Genomic DNA, 20,804 nt, shown 5'->3' on the forward strand with positions numbered 1-20,804 from the left:
AAGGTACAGTGGGGACCATGGACCTATGAAATCAAGCTCCAATAAGTTATCATAAATCTAACAAATAAATTTACTAACTTATTAATTCCCATGACTCCACTAAAGACTCGGAATTGCACTATTGAATTCATAAAATGATATATAACAAATATAGATACACTATTAATTATCCATTGTTAAAACCATAATTTTCACTCAATCCTCTATAGACGGTCTACAATGAGATGGCACTGAAATACCGTTTTACCCCTCATTGTATTTTATCCTTAAAACACTTAGTTCGTTGTAAATGATATTTCAGTAAATTAATATCAATTACTGAAATGAGATCTCTATCATTTAACACTTTGAACCAAACTAAAAGGAAACCATTGTTTCACTTCTTCATTAGAAGCTATAGATGTTCATATCTATGATTAGCACTCCCACGCAATTATACTATCGAGTTCCCAAGATGTAAGTATGGGCTAGTTCGTAGGGTAAGCCGATAACGAACAAGTCGAAGAACTCAAATAATGCAATTAGTTAGAATACTAACCTCTAAGAATTGAGATTAAATTGACTTATGGTAAACTATATGATATGGCTAGAATAGATAATAATGGTATGTTTACTTATCCTATCAACTGTCAATATCATTCCATTCCAATGTATCAAATACATATGTTCTTATCTACTTTGCTAATGTTCTGGAAAGAACAAAAAACTGCAATGTGTAAGTAGATCATATTGTAGATTGGCAAGTGAGTGCAAATCTTGTGCACTGACTAATCTTAGGACTAACATATATTTGAACATATAATCATATTTATATTCCAATGTGATCACATAACTATAAATACGATTAACTATATTCTCGGGATTTAATAGAAGTTTATATTAAACAAATAATCATGAAAATAAAACATGTGAGCAAAGTGATTGACCAAGTCAAAAAATGATTTCTATTCTTTTATTTATAATAAATGAGATTACAAAGAAATTGGGCTTTAATTAGGGCATAAAACCCCAACAAAGATATTGTTGGATTAGCTTATACATGATCTTTATTTATTTTCATGTATATCTAATATTAAAAAAATTAATACAAGATAGCCACTAAAACATGTTTCTAAAATTGAATTCAAAGAGAAACAATGAATAGAATACTTACAGTATATGCAGTGGAATTAAAGAGTTCTTCTTCTAACTCTTGTATCCTCACTGTCGTAGAGTATTATCAAGAAACTGAACCGATCTTCTATTTTCTTCACAGTCTTCCAGTGTATGCTTAGACTAGTGTGGGAAATTTTCAACACATGAGATAGATATAGAGAGAAGAAAAGAAAATAACAAAGAGGCTTAGAAAATGACTTGTGTTTAGAGAGAATCTAAAACTATCAGAAAACCAGTGATTAAACTTCTATTTTTGACTTCTGTCTAAGGACTCCTTTTATAGACTCAATTAGGCTATTTAATTTAATTAAAAAATCAATAAAATAATAGCCATTTTGAAACCCTAGGTCAAAATTATCACGGGCTTTAGGCCTGTGAAATTTCTCATTTGATTATAAGCCCATTGGACTTAAAATCAAGGTCTGTATTATTTTCTATTGATTTAATTAATTAAATAATTATTTAAATCCTTTATCAAATTAATTATTTATAATTTGAACTTTGATATAAACTTATTTATTAATTTAGATACCAATTTATCTTAATTAATAAATCTGCCATAATTAATCTTTTCTTCTCAAAATTACACAACTCTGTGAAACTATTCAAAATTGACCTGGTCAACTTTGATAATTCTAATTGATGATTAAATCAATTAATTGAGACTATCTATATAATTTTATCCAAGGTACAATGGGGACCATGGGCCTATGAAATCAAGCTCCAATAAGCTATCATAAATCTAACAAATAAATTTACTAACTTATTAATTCCTTGTGACTCCACTATAGACTAGGAATTGCACTCTTGAATTCATAGAACGCTCTATAACAAATATATATACACTATTAATTATCCATTGTTACAACCATAATTGTCACTCAATCCTCTATAGACGGTCTTCAATGAGATAAGACTAAAATATTGTTTTACCCATCATTGTACTTTATCCATAAAACACTTAGTTCCTTGTAAATGATATTTCAGTAAACTAATTTAATTACTGAAATGAGATCTCTATCATTTAACACCTTGAACCAAACTAAAAGGAAACCATCGTTTCACTTATTCATCAGAAGCTATAGATGTTCATATCTATGATTAACACTCCCACTCAATTATACTACCGAGTTCTCAAGATGTAAGTATGGGCTAGTCCGTAGGAGAAGCTGGTCACGAACAAGTCAAAGAACTCAAATAATACAATCAGTTAGAATACTAACCACTCAGAATTGAGATTGAATTTACCTATGGTAAACTATATGATATGACTAGAATAGATAATAACGGTATGTTTACTTATCTTATCAACTGTCAATATCGGTCCTGTCCGATGTAACAAATACATTCGATCTTATCTACTGTGCTAATGTTCTTGAAAGAACATAACACTGTAATGTGTAAGTAGATCATATCGTAGATTGGCAAATCAATGTAAATCCTGTGCACTGACTAATCTTAGGACTAACTTATTTTGAACATATAATCATATTTATATTCCACTGTGATTACGTCACTATAAATAAGATTAGCTATATGCTCGGGATTTAATAGAAGTTTATATTAAACAAATAATCATGAAAATAAAACATGTGAGCAAAGTGATTGACCAAGTCAAAAAATGATTTCTATTCTTTTATTGATAATAATTGAGATTACAAAGAAATTGGGTTTTAATTAGGGCATAAAACCCCAACAAAGATATGTTAAGCTATGGTAAGATATATTAAGATATGTTAAGTTATGTTGAAGGTTCCTCCAGAACCCTATGTAAGTATGTATGTTAAGATATGAATGACAAAGTATGTATGTATCTTAAGATACGAATGACTAAGTATGTATGTATGTGAAGATACGAATGACTAAGTTTGTAGGTATGTTAAGATATGAATGACTAAGTATGTAGGTATGTTAAAATATGAATGACTAAGTATGTATGTACGTTAAGATATGAATGCTAAGTATGTATGTTAAGATATGATTGAATAAGGAAGTATGTATGTTAAGATATGACTTAGTAAGTATGTATGTATGTTACCGGTTAAGACTGTATGTATGCTCTAGCATTTTCTGCGTGCAGGTGTACCTTCAGGATATGAATTTTGGTTATGAGGCATGACAATAAGTTCGCCAGGACGTTTGCTCATTGTTAAATTGTATGTTAGGGTTCAGTTTCATCAGAATCCTATTCTTGGTTGGTTATCTGCCTAGCTATAGTTAGTTTAAGTTCTTGCTTCGTTTATGTGGTTATGCTTGTTAAGTTGTTCTTAATAAGCGTTTCACTTACCTAGCTATTTCGTGTTGTAAGTAAGTTCATAGGCAAAGTGGATCAGTGAGCGCTGGAGTTTATCTACGAGGATGTACATGTGAACCGACCTTTTGGGAGTTTATGTTTTGGGGACTAGAACACATATGATAACTAAGAAATTATTTTGGGCTTGTTGAATGTTTTAAAATTATGACACTGTAATTTACTTTGAAGTATGTGCATACTTTCGAACTCTTGCTTGTTTTGAAAAGTATTTTTTATATGGATTTTTGGTTACTTTATTTTAGAAAATGGTTATGTTTTTCCACAAATTATGTTATGAGATTTTACGGGACGTTACAGTAGTCTTGGCATAATTGCAATCTGACATAGCTATTCCTACCGTTCTGATTCCATCAATGCAAGTTGATGAAAATGAAAATATTTCAACTGTTCTTCTTCAAGTGATGGAAGTTGAGATTAAAAATGCCCTATCTTGCCTAAATTTGCAAAAATGTCACTTTTATGCATACTTAGAAAAAAACCAATAATAGTCCAAAAGTGCGGCGAGGTCGTATTAAAATAATGCAATATGGGCCCATTAGTGTAAAAGAAAATAAAATGTCTTTATCCAGTTCATGAGAAAATAAATGCAATCCCACTGAATTTTGAATAAAATAACTAGACCAATAAATGTTCTATGGAGTTTCTGGATCGTCCCCGTCCACAGGCTCCCCGCGGCATACATACTCATGACTATTACAACTCTCAGCTCACCATGTGTGCCAAATAGAACCTAACATCTACCTGAAAGGGGGGGGGGGGGGTAAGGGGAGTCAGCTAAAAGCCCAGTAAGGAAGTACAATAAAAGAAAACACAACATGAAAGCGTAAGTGACATATCTCATGAATTGTTAACATAATTTTCTTGTAGCAATCATTATCAACATAAGTCTTATGAAAACATAACCATAATAACATAAGTCATAATCATAAACATAAGATTATATATAAAAAATAACCATAATCACACAACATATGATCATGGCACCCCTATTGTCCATATCACATCATGTGAAAACAAAACCATAATAACCTAAGTCGTAATCATAAACATAAACATATAATTATATAAATCATAAGCATAATCATACATCATATGATCATGGCACCTCTATTTTCCATGTCACATCATGTGAAAATATAGCCATAACAACGTAAGTCATAATCATAATCATAAGCATAATCATACAACATTAGATTATGGCACCCCTATTGTCCAAGATTACGTTCGACTCTCCTTTGTCACTTACATGGCGCCCCTACTGTCCATGTTTTACCTGAAACCCTTATTGTCCAAATTTTAGGCACGTCTACCTTTAATAATGTTGCAGCACTAGGTTTAGCAAACACAAACAAATTCATACATATCTCATAACTAATGTCCATTAAAAAAAAACAAAATTCTAGCTAACTTCCTTACCTCAAGTCCAAGCAATTACAAGAGTAGAACAACTTCACAATGAGCCTGGAATAACAATCAAACACTTGTCTTAATATCATGTAAAACACACATGTGCATGAGCCATGCACACGTGACACCTATCTTACAACAAGTTGCATCACTTTCTAACTCCTAGCATATATTATATATAAAATCATGCTTGCAAGTCTCACATAGAGCCATGAAAAATAATGTCATTTTACTCCTAAATCCTTAATGTCTTTCAAACAAAGACCTTAGACTTACTCAAATAACATATAATTATGTGTCAAAGTGCATTTGAATGTAACATGCATACATGAGACCATTTGTGAAAACTAAGTCAAAGTTGGAATTATCACGCTCTTTATTTCTTAACAAATTCACAAAAATTCAGCAAGCTTAATTAAACCTTGAAATTGATTTCCCATTAGTTTCCTATCATGCTTGTTATTATTTGTCATCTTAAAATCATTCCAACAATAAGCATCAAGATTAAATTTCAAAATCTCATTCAAACTCACAACAATTCATGGCTCAATTTGACAAAGGCATAACTTGTTTAACAATCATAGTTCATTTTAGAAACCATATTTCAAAATAATTACTCACCTTTTTAATCATGCTTCCAATTTCAACCATAAAATAAGAAACAACATTTTTTTCTAAATTAAACATAATAAAATGTGAATTATTTTTAATTATCTTTCTAGAACACCAAATCACATAAAATCACTGTATTCATAATAATTCAAAACTTGTCAACAATTTTATAACTCATTCATATACTATCTTCATGGCACAAAATTACTATTATATTCATTTGCTTGCTATTTTCATAACTTTTAAAACAAAATCAGCATGTAACTCATTTGAGTAGCTTTATCTTTTAAGCATACAAATTCACATAACATCATAGATTTTTCTTAAAGAAATGAGAAAATAAAATATGTAAAACTAATTTTTTTTCATCTTTAGAATATATCATGAAATCATGGCATAAATCTTATTATTGTTTTACTCATGCTTGTTAAATAAACACATTAATAATAAAATTCAGCAAGTAACATGGAATCATATATAAAATAACAAATAACACTTAATAGTACTCCAATAATACATGGATAGGTCTAACATGCTTCCTAGCATCTTATGCAAGACCCTAATATCCTTAAATCCCATTTACACATTTAAAAAGAACATCACATACATATAATAGTCTAGGCCAAAACTAGCATAGTGGAGTAACAAAACATACGACAAATTTAATTAACATGCATTTTATCCAACAGATCAAAAGAGAATTAAAAAAAATAAACAACAATTAGAACTCAATTCACTCTAGTTGGTCGTAACCTATACCATGGTAACATACATCAATTTTTATCACAATTAGAAGATTGAAACCTGACATGTTTATATTACCAAAACTTGCATTATCCATCATAGAATAAAGGCATCAAGATTAACTTAACCAACAGCACAACTTTAATATACCAACATCAAATCATAACTTAAAAAAAAAAGAATTGAATCCTAACATACTTCCCATTTCAAATCATCAAGTCATACATAAAATCATGACATAAGAACAATAAATAGATAACACAAAACTATTTCATGTTCATTATAACCACCAATATCCAATGATACCAAAACATATATTCATCAATCTTTCATCTTCTTTTTCCAAAACAACCATGAATTCAGTTACCAAAAAACAAGAGTATCAAAACAAAACATATACTTTATGCAAAATAACTACTACCATTCAAACATGCTTTCCCATGCAACCACCAATCACAAAATTACAAAATCACAAACCAATCAATGATGAAATAAAGCAAAACGTACCATACATGATCTATAATTTGGAGAGGAAAAAAGAAGATCAACACATGCATAACAAGAAACCATAACATGCATAAATGATAGAGGTTAGATAAAAAGAAAAATTAAATCACCACACATAATTCCTTACCTCTTGATCTAGTAAACCAATTAGAGCACCTACATAATAAGAAACTTTTCCTTTAAATGTGTTCAACCTTATAAAAAACATAAGTACTAGATTACTTTCTATAGATAGAAGAAAAATAGAAAGCCATGAAATAATTTAACTCAAGGAAAACTGAATCTCCAATATTCATTTTTTTCCTTATATACTTACCATAAATCAAACCCTAAAATAATTTCGCAGCCCAAAATAGCATGTAGTTTAGGCTCCCCATTTTGACTCTTAGTCGTTGCATTTTTGGAAAAACTATATTTCATAAAAGTTATGTATATTTTAATTAGCTTTCTAACGGTGCAAATTTCATCAAAATCAGACTCACACAACTCAAGTTATGGTTGTTTTACTGAGGCTGGGTCCAGAGTTATGAGAATTTAATTATATGGCAACTATTTTCCATGCTCACCACTTCTCTCTTTGTTTCCATTTCAAAAAATGAACACATGCTTTTTTAGAACCTTCTCCCTTTATGATAGAATTTCCTAAACATGGAAACATCTTCATTTCCACAATCTAGTCTAGGTTCAAGTCTACTCTCTTGCATGCTCGTCTTGCATGTCATGCACTTTCACACACACAACCATGCATGTCTATCACTACTTACCATGCACTCACATGCACACAATCAAAACACATGCACAACCAATCACAATTATTTAAATAAATAAAATAATTAAAAATCTATTCAAACACTTAACACTTAAATAAATAAATTAAAATAATCAAATACATAAAAAAATTAAAATAAAAAATAAAATAAAAAAATTGGTGTGCTATAGCGATTAACGAGGAAGAACAAGAAACCACAGCTCTGATTTTGATAATTACGATGCCTCGATGCAGTGGGAGGGTTCACTTATGGGAAAGAGGTCTATTGCGATGACTTTTGTCGTTGTTGTAAAGACTGCCAATAACCATGTCTCCGATTTGAAGGAATGTTTTGGAATTCTAAGGAAGTATAATATGAGGCTAAACCCCCAGAAATGTACTTTCGGAGTGGCATCAGGAAAATTCCTGGGATTCATAGTCAACACCAGGGGGATAGAGGTGAACCCGGACAAAATCAAATTGCTACTAGAGATGCCTTCGCTCAGGTTTCATAAAGATGTCCAGAGTCTGACAGGAAAGGTGGCGGCCCTCAATCGGTTTATTTCTAAATCCACCGATAAGTGTTTGCCATTCTACAACCTGTTTCGAGGGAACAAAAAGTTCGAGTGGACTGAGGAGTGCGAGCAGGCTTTCATCGACCTGAAGACATATTTGGCTGAACCACCAGTGTTATCTAAACCAACGGCAGGAGAGCCCCTTTTTCTTTATTTAGCCATGACCGAAAATGCGGCAAGCGCCGTGTTGGTTCGGGAGGAGGACCGAGTTCAAAAGCCAGTATATTATATAAGAAAAAGACTTCTCGAAGCAGAATCTCGGTATCCTCTAATGGAAAAGATGGTGTTCTGCCTTTTTACGGCTTCCAAGAAGCTTACGCCATATTTCCAATCCCATTCAATCCACGTCATGACCGATCAGCCTTTAAGGCAGGTGCTGCAAAACCCTGAGACATCGGGACGTTGTTGAAATGGGCAGTCAAGCTCAGCCAGTTCGAGATAATGTATATACCCCAAACTACGATCAAAAGCCAAGCCCTGGCTAATTTCATGGCTGAATGCATTGGATTCCAGGAGGAGCCCTTGAGAGAACCAGTGCAGGAATTATGGATAATCTTCATGGATGGGTCATCTAACGAGAACAGATCCAGGGCTGGGATCATCGTAATATCCCCTGAAGGGCATTGCTTCCACTCCGTGCTGCGGTTTGGGTTCCTGGCATCCAACAATGAAGCCGAATACGAAGCCCTATTGGCTGGGCTTAGAGTGGCGAAGGAGTTGAAAGCGAGGGTCGTCCAATGCTACAATGATTCCCAGCTCGTGGTAAACCAAGTGTCTGGGGAATATCAAGCACAAGGTACCCAAATGGCAGCTTACCTAGCCAAGGTCAAGAAGGAGCTATCAGAGTTTGAGTATAGCCTAGTCGAGCAGATCCCTCGCGAGCAGAACGCCATGCTGACGCTCTGGCTAGACTCGCTACCTCCAAAGAAGCCGACACTCTAAGCATAGTACTAGTGGAATTCTTAGAAAGTCCGAGCGTGGCAGAAAGCACGATGGAGGTCAAGATGATCGATATCAGACCGAATTGGATGGCTCCCATAATAGAGTATCTTACGACAGGAAAATTGCCTAGCGAGCGGAAAGACGTGAGGAAAGTAATCTATCAAGCTCCAAGATACACAATCATAGACGGGACGCTGTACCGACGTGGCCACTTCTTACCTCTACTAAGGTCTGTTCTGCCAGAGGAAGCCAAAACTATTTTGCAGGAGGTGCATGAAGGCTTCTGTGGGGATCACGCTGGGGGGCAAAACTTAGCCTTGAAAATATTGCAGCAGGGGTATTTTTGGCACACGTTATCAAAGGACTCCATCTCCTATGTCCAAAAGTGTGATAAGTGCCAGCAATTTGCCACCATCACCCGAGCTCCTCTAGTCGAGCTAAAAATGATATCACCCCCCTGGCCATTCGCGGTATGGGAAATCGATTTAATTGGAGCCCTGCCCACGAGGAAGGGAGGAGTTCGCTAGGCAGTAGTGGCCATCGATTATTTTATAAAATGGGAGGAGGCAGAGCCCCTGGCTAAAATCATCGTGAAAAGAATCCTCGACTTCGTGGTCAAGAATATTGTTTGCCAATTCAGATTGCCAAGAAAGATTGTATCAGACAATGGGACACAGTGTGATAGCGATCTCTTCACCAAATTTTGTGAAAGACACGGCGTAATCAAAAGCTTCTCCTCAGTGGCCTACCCGCAAGCCAACGGGCAGGTCGAGGCTGTGAATAAAACCCTCAAGGCAAGCCTTAAGAAGAGGTTGGACGAGGCCAAGGGAGTATGGCCTGAGTAGCTCCCATAGGTGCTATGGGCTTACTGAACCTCCCACCGAACTTCCACGGGGCATACCCCTTTCTCCTTAACTTTTGGAAGTGAAGCTGTCCTCCCTGTCGAAACAAAGGTAGCCACACATAGGCTCCAGACCTTTAGCCCAGAGCGGAACGACAAACTACTCAGCGCGTCCCTCGACCTAATTGATGAGAAACGAGAAGATTCACAGCTACGGCTCGCGCATTATCAACAAAAAATCACTCGTTATTTTAATTCAAAGGTCAAAAAGTGTGTCTTTGGTTTAGGAGACCTGGTACATCGAAGGGTATTTTTAGCAGGCAAGGACTCCAAAGATGGTGCCTTAGGCCTGAATTGGGAAGGTCCTATCAGATAGTGGAAATCATATAGGAAGGTACTTTTAAATTGGCCCGACTTAGTGGAGAAACGGTACCACGGACCTGGAATGCTATGCATTTGAAAATGTATTATCAGTGATCAAACCATCTGTCTATGTAAGGCTCGAATATAAAAGCCATTTAATTTTAGAAATATATATAAAAAAAATGTTTATGGTATATTTGTATCTTTGTGCGGTTTCATCTGCATGTTAGTTCAAAGTAACCCAGAAAGTCTACTTCCTGATTACATGGGGGCAGACAACCCGAGGACTAGGTTCTGAAACATAGAAGTTGGTTAAATTCATTAACTAGTATTTTTCTAAAAAACGCGAGGTGTCAATAAAACTAACGCGAACTAAGTTTTTAATTAAATATCCTGGACATGACCACGTTCCAAAACTTAGAAGTTGGTTAAATTGATTAACCAGTGTTTTCTAAAAAATGCGAGGTGTCAATAAAACTAACGCGGACTAAGTTTTTAATTAAATATCCTGAACACGACCAGGTTCCGAAACTTAGAAGTTGGTTAAATTGATTAACTAGTGTTTTTCTAAAAAATGCGAGGTGTCAATAAAAATAACGCAAACTAAGTTTTTAATTAAATATCCTGGACACGACCAGGTTCCGAAACATAGAAGTTGGTTAAATTGATTAACCAGTATTTTTCTAAGAAACGCGAGGTGTCAATAAAACTAACGTGAACTAAGTTTTTAATTAAATATCCTGGACACGACCAGGTTCCGAAACTTAGAAATCGGTTAAATTGATTAACCAGTGTTTTTCTAAAAAAACGCGAGGTATCAATAAAACTAACGCGAACTAAGTTTTTAATTAAACATCCTGGACACAACCAGGTTCTGAAACTTAAAAGTTGGTTAAATTGTTTAACAATGTTTTTTTCTAAAGAAAAAAGCGAAGTATCGATAAAACTAGCGCGAAGTATGTTTTTATTTAAAAAAACCTCGGATACAACCGGGTCCAGGACCTGATACTTAACAGGTAAGATATAAATCTTCTTTTTTGGTTACGACCAGGAATATCGATCTCGACCTAAGGGTCATTTCCTAAGGCTCTAAATGTGCGCATCATAAGGCATGAGAAAGAGATCAAGGAATAAATAAAACTTAGATAACTGAAAATAATGTATATATAAATTGCCTCGAGGAGAATAACTTCTTGCTTAAAGTTCACAAAAGAAAAATATACAATCTAAGACCCTCCAGGCCGCTCTGAGGACGTCACCTCCTCGATCTCCTGCTCGCCAGCGACAGAGGCCTCCCTTGTCTCAGACTGTAGCTCTTGTTGTAGCCGAACCTTGAACTTCTCGAGGTAGTGCCCCCACACTTCAGAGGCCATGAAGGAGAAGTTGTCGTCCTGATTGAAGGCCCAGCAGTGGTACAACATGCTCTCCATCAAGGATGCCGATGCCTTCTTCTCCTCCTGAATAGCCGCCTCGACCTCCAGCTGTTTGGCCTTGGCCCCCTCGAGCTTGATCTGAAGGGCTGTCGAGGAAGCCTTTGCCGCCTACTCGCCTTCTTGAGCCGTGGTTAAGGGAGCCTTTGTTGCCTGTTCACTCGCTTGGGTTGCCGCCAAAGAAGCCTTGGCACCTTGTTCACTCTGTTGAGAGGCGGCGAGAGCAGCTTGGGCCACAGTCAGGGCGGCCTGAGCAGTCTGGAGCTCGGCCTTGAGTTCATCATTCCTGGCGATGTTGGGCCAAGATCGCCTGCAAAAAGCAAAGAAATAGTTAGGCAAATACCAGGGAAAAATAATAAAAGTCAGGTCAGGAAGAATGCTTACTGTGAGGTTCATCCCCAGGACAGATTCCATGATGTTCTCCGGGCTCCTCTCCTCAATCGCCCTCAGGTCGTTGGGCTTGGCCTTATAGAAATTCTCCAACGCGTAGTTTGCCTTCTCATAGACGGTCCCCCGAATAGCGTATGGAATTTTCTCTAGATCCTGGGCGTTGAAGGGGATGCGAACAGTGGCGGCAGGGACTACCAGAGCTGTGGGATCAACCAGTGCTACCTGGTCTCGAGCAGGAGCCGAGGGAAAATGAGGAGGAGGTGCAGCCGGACCCCTCTCCTCCGGGGGTGCGGCGGGCAGAGCTCCCGAGCCTGAGCCTTTCCCCTTAGCCGGCGATTTGGAAGCAGTCACGGCCGAGGGGGTGTTTTCTTTGAAGTGGGCCGAAGTTTCTTGATAAGGGGACCCTCACTGGATCTCCCTTCCTGGAACATCGAGCGGATGTCAGGTTCCCCTCGCTGTGCCATCTCCTCACCTAAAAAAGAATGGGAAATGCGCTAAGTATGCATATACGTTCATCAGTTTACCAAGAAAATATGTACAAAGTAACAAAAAATCCTACCCACGAGCTAGAGAAGGAGTCTATTTCCACGACCTCCGGCCTTAGAACTGCTATAGGGGAAGGAGAGTCTAAGTCAACCACTTCTTCGATTAGAGGAGGTTCCGGGTCAGGCTTTACCTCAAGACTGGACTCCTCTACGTATTGTGTAAGTCCTGGAGCAACTATACCCTCGAGAAGGGAGGGCCACGACCTAAGGTTGGTCCCATACTCCTCAAAGAAGGCCGACCTAAAAGACAAGGTGTTGTCTACTACTATGGTGCCCCTAGGACAGCCCATGTCATGACGTAGTACTAATTGATTAACACACTGAAGTAAGGTTATATTACGGTCAGGGTCATTTCGGTGACGATGTACGAGCTAGTTTGGATTAAACTTAACTAGCCTAAGGTCTGCGGCAGCCCTGTCTAGGTCCCGAAAAGGGTATGGGTAACCTTGGCCGGAGGGACCGAGGGTTTTTTGTGACGAGATTATGGAGATTTCTGGGATTTTAATCAGAAGAAGAAGAAGAGTTTTTGAAGCTCGAAAGAGAGAAAATGAAGAAAAATTTCGACTTGCCCATACAAATACTAGATTGTTTTAGATATTGACTTGAAAGACTGTGATATTATTTCAAAGCGGTTTGGATTTCTTGCAATAGCTAGCATTCAAAAAATTAAAGACAAAATGTTAGGGAATCTAAAAGGTGTAGTCTTATTCTTACGTATTCGTAAGTGCTCTAATCTCTATTGTGCTATGTATGTATTTATGTTTTGTATGTATGTATATTGTGCTATGAAAATCATTTCTATGTATGTATTTATGTTTTGTATTGTATGTTATTTTATGCAATATGAAGTATCATGTAGATTTATATAATGAGATACTGATATATATTTGGTAGTTTATGACAAGTTTGGCTCATAGTTTTTTAACCTCTGTCATGGACAAATTATATTACTCTTACTTTCACAAATTAGCACAAAGTTTTTTCCATTCTAAAAATTAAATGTAATTTAACAATAATAATATACACTGATATTATTATTTCTCTTACAAATATTACATAATTTTAATGACAAATAAATAGTATGAGGATAAAAGGAATAAGTTGGCACCTTAAGTTTTGGTAAAGAAAAGTGATGAAAATAAAGGAATAAATTATTTCCAATTATTTTTATGGGATTTCTTTTTTCTTTTCTTTTCTTTTTGTCGAAAATGCATACATCTATTTTTTCACGGAATAAATTAACTGTATTTTAGGGTCAATATAATTTCTATCTTTTTTTAGTATTATTTAGGGAACATATCTTCCTTGTTAAGACTAGCACCAAAATATTATTTTTCGTTATGGGAAATTTGACGTGTCGTGGGTTTGGCCCAAAACAAAAGATAGAATATGCACTTTACATCATCAGAAGAAATAGGACACAGATGAATCAAAGTTAAAACTAGTCACATGGAACTTCAATTTACTTTGGAATCTCATAGTACATTCGTAGAAATATAGACAGAGAGAGAGACAAGTGCTTAAGCATGTAATCTATATATAATATAAATATATATATATGTGTGTGTGTTTATACAGATTTATATATTAAACCATGAAGCGCCAAGATATTGATGAACTTAAAGAAGTTACTTTCTACGTATACTTTAACCCTTTCCATGTTGTCTTCCACTCATGCACGTAATAAAGCGCCAAAAGCCCACAAGGAAAAAAGCTAGCCTTAATATTAAACAACTTTATCTCCTTATAAATATAAGAGATAGTAAGATCGAGTACATACTTAATATCAAAGATAGCTTTAATATATATTTCGGTCTCATTCTATTTCTTTTTGGCTCTAAACAAAAGATCATTATCATCAACATATATCCATGGCAAGTGCAGCATTATTGCCTAATAATCAGCAGCAACAACAGTCAGAAGTAGGGCAGCAAGGTGCTTTCCCGAATAATAATCGTGGTGATCAAGCGAGTAGTACTACTATTGCTTCAGTTTCTTTTGGTTCCATTGGTCCGTTTTTTGCAGTAATTTCAGTGCTGTTAGTTTTGACGGTCCTATCATGCTATTTGGGGCGGACGTATGGCCGGCGCTGGGCTGCCGCTCCTCTGGAGAAGATTGATCTTGGCGGTGGCGGAGGCGGTGGTGGTGGCTGCGGCTTTTACAGTTGGATTAAGAGGTTGAAAAGCCGTTTGTGGATGGCTTGTCATGAGTTTGAAGTTAGACAAAATAACAAAAAGGTGGTTCTTGGTGAAGATGAGAAAAGTGACATTAAGGTTAGAGATGGTGAAGTTTGATCACATCTTCCTAGGCTTAATTATAGACATAATATTAACATAACTTTATGACTTAAATAAAAGGCTTTGTCAGAATTTGTCTATTTCTTAGACTGTGCTTTTGTTTAATTTTGATGTTTTGTGATAGGGAAATTATTAATTGAAAAATAAATACAAATATTATTTTGATCCTTTGAAACCTAGCTGTTATTGTTTACGAGAAAATTTATGTATATTAGAACATTTTTATTTTATCCCAATTAATTAATCTATCTTTGAGACAAAAGCAAACTTAATCATTAGAAAATGAAAAAATCAATGAAACTCTTTAATATTAGCTTTTGTCGAAAGGGTCGGGGTCCAAAATTTTTGCAACCATCTCATTTATTGAAATAAATATACAGTACTACATGTGGAAAAACAAACATTATTATTTTTTTACGAAGAAAATTAACATTATTGAATAATTATAATTAATTATTAGCTTATTAGGATTTTTTTTCCCCAACTATTACCACTACCAAATCGTGCGTCCTGAATTTTTTGGCTTATTAAAAATTCTCTCTGAACTATTCACGTTATTGAAATGTGAAACTTCCATCCAATTTTGCTAACTGAATGGTCATATAGCAACACTGGAATGCTGATGTGGATTGCTACGTGTATAATTTAAAAAATAAATAGGATTTTGCCCTTCAAATTTTTACAGTTACAAAATTATGCCCCTGGAATTCTAAAACTTCAAATTTAAACAATATTTTAAATATTATAAAGAAAATATAAAAAATTTGAAACTAAAAATTCTTTTAAATTAAAATAAATCATACAAAATAAAAACTTAAGGTGACATAGGTGACACCAAAGCTGAATGTCGTCAAGGACCCACATGAGCTCAATCTGTCGACGATGTCACTACCCAACCAACTTTGAGCTCATTCTGACGCATACCTAACAGCCAAGCCAATTTTTTGTCACCATCAATTTTTTTTTTAATTTTAATAGTTTCGTTCCTATTTTTTAATTTTATAAATTTTTTAAATTCAGGGGCACAATTTAGTAATAGTAATAGTTTGGGGGCAAAAATCTTATTTATTCTTTATATTAAACGATGCATTAACATGACAATACCAAGTTGGCCAGAAACTATCATATCACTATTCCGTTAGTAAAATTGACCGGAAGTTTCATATTTCAGTAACGTGAATAATTCAGAGGGATTTTTTAACAAGTTGAAAAATTCGGAGGGCGCGATTTGTATTGGTAATAATTCGGGAAGAAAAAAATCACAATAAGCCATAATTGATTTACTTATAAGCGTCACCAGAGCTACAATATAAATATAAATATTCTCATTTAATAAATTCGTTGGCATATATAATTAGTCTAACTGTTTTTTAGCAAGTCTAACTATTAAATTATAATCAAACGTTTAAGGGATGGAGCTACTTTAGGCTGAGAAGGGCTCAAACCCACACTCAGATTTGAAATATATATAAATATATATATATATATATTTATATATGTGCATTAATTTTAAAGCCCATACAGAAGTCGAACCAAACCTAATAAACTCCAATTTAATTTAGGTGGCAACTGCAATAGTAGTACATTTTGCTTCAATTTTGTCTACTTTTGAGCCTTTTCTTTTGTACGTGATTTTGAAGGAATATGTGCTAGTTAAATTTTTTTAGTTTAATGTGGATAACTAAATATGATAGGACATACTTTTACTTATTATAAATTTGTTAAGCAATTTTTTAGATATATGATATAATTTTTTTATTAAAAAAAAAAAAAGCAAAGCAGTGTTTACACAAAAACGGATTACCCGATGACGTGGCAGGACTGGCCTACACGTAGGATGCACGTGGCAGTTTAAGTAAGTATAATCTGTTCGACCATCGACCAGAAGAGAATTGGCTCATCAGACATCATAATTATGGGCGACCAGCCTGGTCGCGTATATTCATTTATTTCCTTCAGATGTGTAATCTTACAATTATGCATTATTTGTAATTGCCATTATTATTTAGATACGCCTGTATTAAATATAATTAAAGTCTATTGGCCCATGTAGAACTCATTGAACCTATAAATAAGAATCAAATGGCTCAAGAAAAGAGACTTTTGGATTTTTACTTTTTGGAACTTCAGAATTCTAAGAGAGAAAAAGAGTGTTTTTATCCACCATAATTGTATTCATCTGGAAGCTTGTGAAACTCGTGAACCCTAGTTCATTGATCACAACCCTTGGGATTTTACACCAATAAGAACACTAAGTGGACGTAGGACCATTTTATTGGGGCCGAACCACTATAAATCTTTTGTTTTATCTTTTCGTCTTGATTTCATCTCATTTTCGATCATTTTACTTGACTCGGGTCGTCGACCAATTCGAGGGTTAATATTTTGGTGCTTTCATTCATAGTCGAACTCAAGACTTTCAAAAAGATCAAATGGCGAAAACAGTTAGAAAAACTAGACAAACCTCTAGTACTGTACCATCTCAGCCTCCTCCACAAAATGTGGCTGAGGATGAGCCACAAGTGAAGTTCGAAGAGGAGGAAATGGATTCTGAGACCTTGAGGACGACATTGATTGTGTTGCAGGAAAAATTAGCAAATTTGAGGGCTAATCAGGAAAATCTGGCTGAAACGATGGCGTTGCAGCAGAGAGAAATTGATAGGCAACGCCAAGAACTGAATGAGAGGTAGACCAACATGGATCGCCGACAGAGGGACTGTAGGAAAATCTCATTGCAGGATCTTTATTTATTTTCATGCAATTTACATATTATCAAACAAACATGCAAATTCCTAGAACATGCTCCTATGAAATTGAGACAAATATAGAGTAAAGTAAAAACTTACATTACGCAGCGGAACTGGAACAACTCCATCCTTCAATCTCTCTAACCCTTGATTCCTTTCTGTAGCAGAGTATTATCAAGAGATTGAACAAGATCAGCAACACAGTCTTCCTCACCAAGCCTTTGATCAACCTAGAACTAGTGTGGGCTGGTTCTCAACACATGAGATAGAGATCTAGAAAAGAAGAAGAGAATGTGGCTTAGAAAGGATTAGAGTGTCTAGGTTTTCACTTACCCAAATCAACTGAGACTGAGTTCCTTCCTAAAACCCTAGATATCATATTCCTTATATAGGCAACTTAATGAGATTTATTTAAATTTAAATTAATTAAAAAATAATAAACAAAAATAAAAGCCTTGGGCTGCCATAAATGGACTTGGGCTCAATTTCTTTGTTTTGAATTTAAATCCCAACTGGGCCTAAATTCAAAACTTTTTATTTATTTATTTATTTTTAATTAATTAATTAAATCCTTATTCAAATTAACTAATTATAATTTGAAACTTGATTTAATATTATTTATTTATATTGATACCAATTTATCAATATTAATAAATTTACCCAAAGATTCTCTTTTATTCTCTAAATCTCATATCTCTGTAAATTTTTCAAAATTGACCTAGTCAACTTTAAAAATCCTAATTGATAATTAAATCAATTAATTGAGACATTCTAGATGATTTACTCAAAGGTGATGCGGGGACCATGGATCCATGAAATCAAGCTCCAACAAGTTACTGTGAATTTATTTACTAATAATTTCACTACCTAATTAATTCCTCGTGACTCCACTATAGACTCGGAATTGAACTCTTGAATTCATAGAACGTATTTTCAAAACCATAAATACGTTATCCATTGTTATAACCATTACGATCAGTCAATCCTCTATCGATGACTTACTAACGAGCTGGGTGCAAATTACCGTTTTACCCCTCATCAGTATTTTATCCTTAACTCCCACTAAGTTCCTTATAAATGATATTTTCATGAACTTAATCACGGAAATGAGATCTCAATCATTTAACCTTTCGAACAAAGCAATTAAGGAGATCATCTTTTCACTTCTCATATAGAAGTTATAGATTTCGTATCTATGAATAATACTCCCACTCAATTACACTAATAAATCTCCAAGATGTAAGTATGGGCTAGACCATAGGGTAAGCTGGTAACGAACCAGTCAAAAGATTTAAATAATATAATTAGCAGAATATTATCACTCAGAATTAAGATCGACTTAATAAATGGTCAAAGTTCTGACATTGATTAGATTTGATAACAACGATACTTATTTATCAATCAATAATCAATATCAGTCCTAGTCCGATGTAACTAAATACATCCGATCTTATCTACTTGGTCGATGCCTTGGACAAGACATCACACCCTGAATGTGTAAGTAGATCATATCGTAGATTGCCTAATCAGTGAAAATCCAATGCACTGATCTAATCTTAAGACTCGTTCTTTTGAACATATAATCACAACTATAATCCACTGTGACCTAGTCACTATAATTGTAACTATCCATATGTTCGGGATTTTATAAATGTTTGTATTATTTCAATAATCATGTAATAAAACAAGCAAGCAACACAGTTGTCAAACTAAATGATTTCTACTACTTCTATTGATAATATGAAATCGTGCTACATGTCCGACATGGTTTTATAAGGGCGTAAAACCCAACAGGGACGCCACTGCCGCCATGGAGGCATTCATTCAATTGGCTCGAGGACAACCCGCGCTAGCTTCTCAACCAGATCAGCCACCCAGTGTACTGCCACAAAACGATCCACATTCAAATTGTCCAAAACATCACCACACTCCGCCTCCACCAGCAAGCCCTCAGAGGCTGGAGCAGCCTCCTATTGCTCAATAAGATATTCCAATTCAACATCCTGAGCAGCAACCTCCTTCTCGCGCTGGTAGAGATAATCCCCAGTAGCAAAGGCAGAATAGGGTCGGCCAGCCCCCCTGAAGCCCTAGACGCCAAACTGCTGAGGAGCCAAATCCATTGAGCAGGGGACAACGTCCTTCTACTGGCAGGGGATAGGTCGAGCCAGGCTCTGCGGTCAGGGTCCCCCCACAGCATAATAATGCCCGGGGACCGACCGACCAACACAGGCCTCCACCTGAAAGACGAGACATGCCAGCGAGGGGAGGGGGAAATAGCGTGATCAGCAGGTAGCACCATAGTCGGTCACGCTTTAGGGATGGCCATGACAACAATGAAGTTGATTCCGAAAGAGGAGATGTTGGTCAAAGGCAAGGAGTGATGGGTGGAGAACGGATCCCCCACCAAGAGAAAATTGGCCAACGAGCTAGAATGCTGGGGGGCCGCCTAGGCAGCTTAACATCTTTGATCGACTGGTCGCTAGCGAGCAAAGGTGTAGGGATGATGATTGTAGCGACCCAAATTCGCTAATAAGGCTTAAGGGCCTTGATTAGTGTGCCTGGAGGGCATATTGGGATTTATGTGTGACTTTAATAAGTAAAATGCATGGTTATGATTTAAGCATGTTATATGACTATTTGACTATTTGAGATGCATGACTATGTGTATTAGTATGCATGTAGGCCCTGATTGTGTTAGAAGGGCATAATTGTAATTTTGGCCATTTTGGGCATAACTGTATTGATATGTGATGATTGTCGAGACCACATTGTTATGTGGATGTACCTGTGATTTGTGACTCGAGACGATCCTAGAGAGCAGACTAGCGGTAAAGTCAAGGTGGGGATTTATACCCGGCTCAGGGCGAGCCTGGGGGTATAAATAGGAATTTTATGAGTATATTGGGATCTATTTTGATATCGAGGAATATTCTTGGTGATTAATCAGGTATTGGAAAGCAACGGGAAAATATTAGAGACACTTGAGGAATTAGCGAGAATTGGGTAAAATGACTAAAATGGCCCTACATGGACAAAATGGTTTAGAATTAATAGGGAGGACATTTTGGTCAATTGGCTTCTTGGAGATAAGTTTATTGAGTCTTTATATACTTAGTGGGATTGATAGAGAGAGTGAGCTGGCTGTGGAAAAGAAAGAAAAAGGAAGAAAAAGAAAAAGAGAGAAAAT

The 20,804-nt window shown here is 35.7% G+C and overlaps 1 protein-coding gene across 1 annotated transcript; it reads left to right on the forward strand.

The window, feature by feature from the left end:
• Positions 1–14,374: 14,374 nt before the first annotated feature.
• Positions 14,375–15,059, forward strand: LOC133829187 (uncharacterized). Its single transcript, XM_062259056.1, has one exon. The coding sequence runs from the start codon at positions 14,445–14,447 to the stop codon at positions 14,865–14,867; it is 423 nt and encodes a 140-aa protein (XP_062115040.1). The 5' UTR covers positions 14,375–14,444; the 3' UTR covers positions 14,868–15,059.
• The last annotated feature ends 5,745 nt before the right edge of the window (positions 15,060–20,804 follow it).

Source organism: Humulus lupulus, chromosome 4 (genome assembly GCF_963169125.1).
Source record: "Humulus lupulus chromosome 4, drHumLupu1.1, whole genome shotgun sequence".
Lineage (NCBI taxonomy): Eukaryota > Viridiplantae > Streptophyta > Magnoliopsida > Rosales > Cannabaceae > Humulus > Humulus lupulus.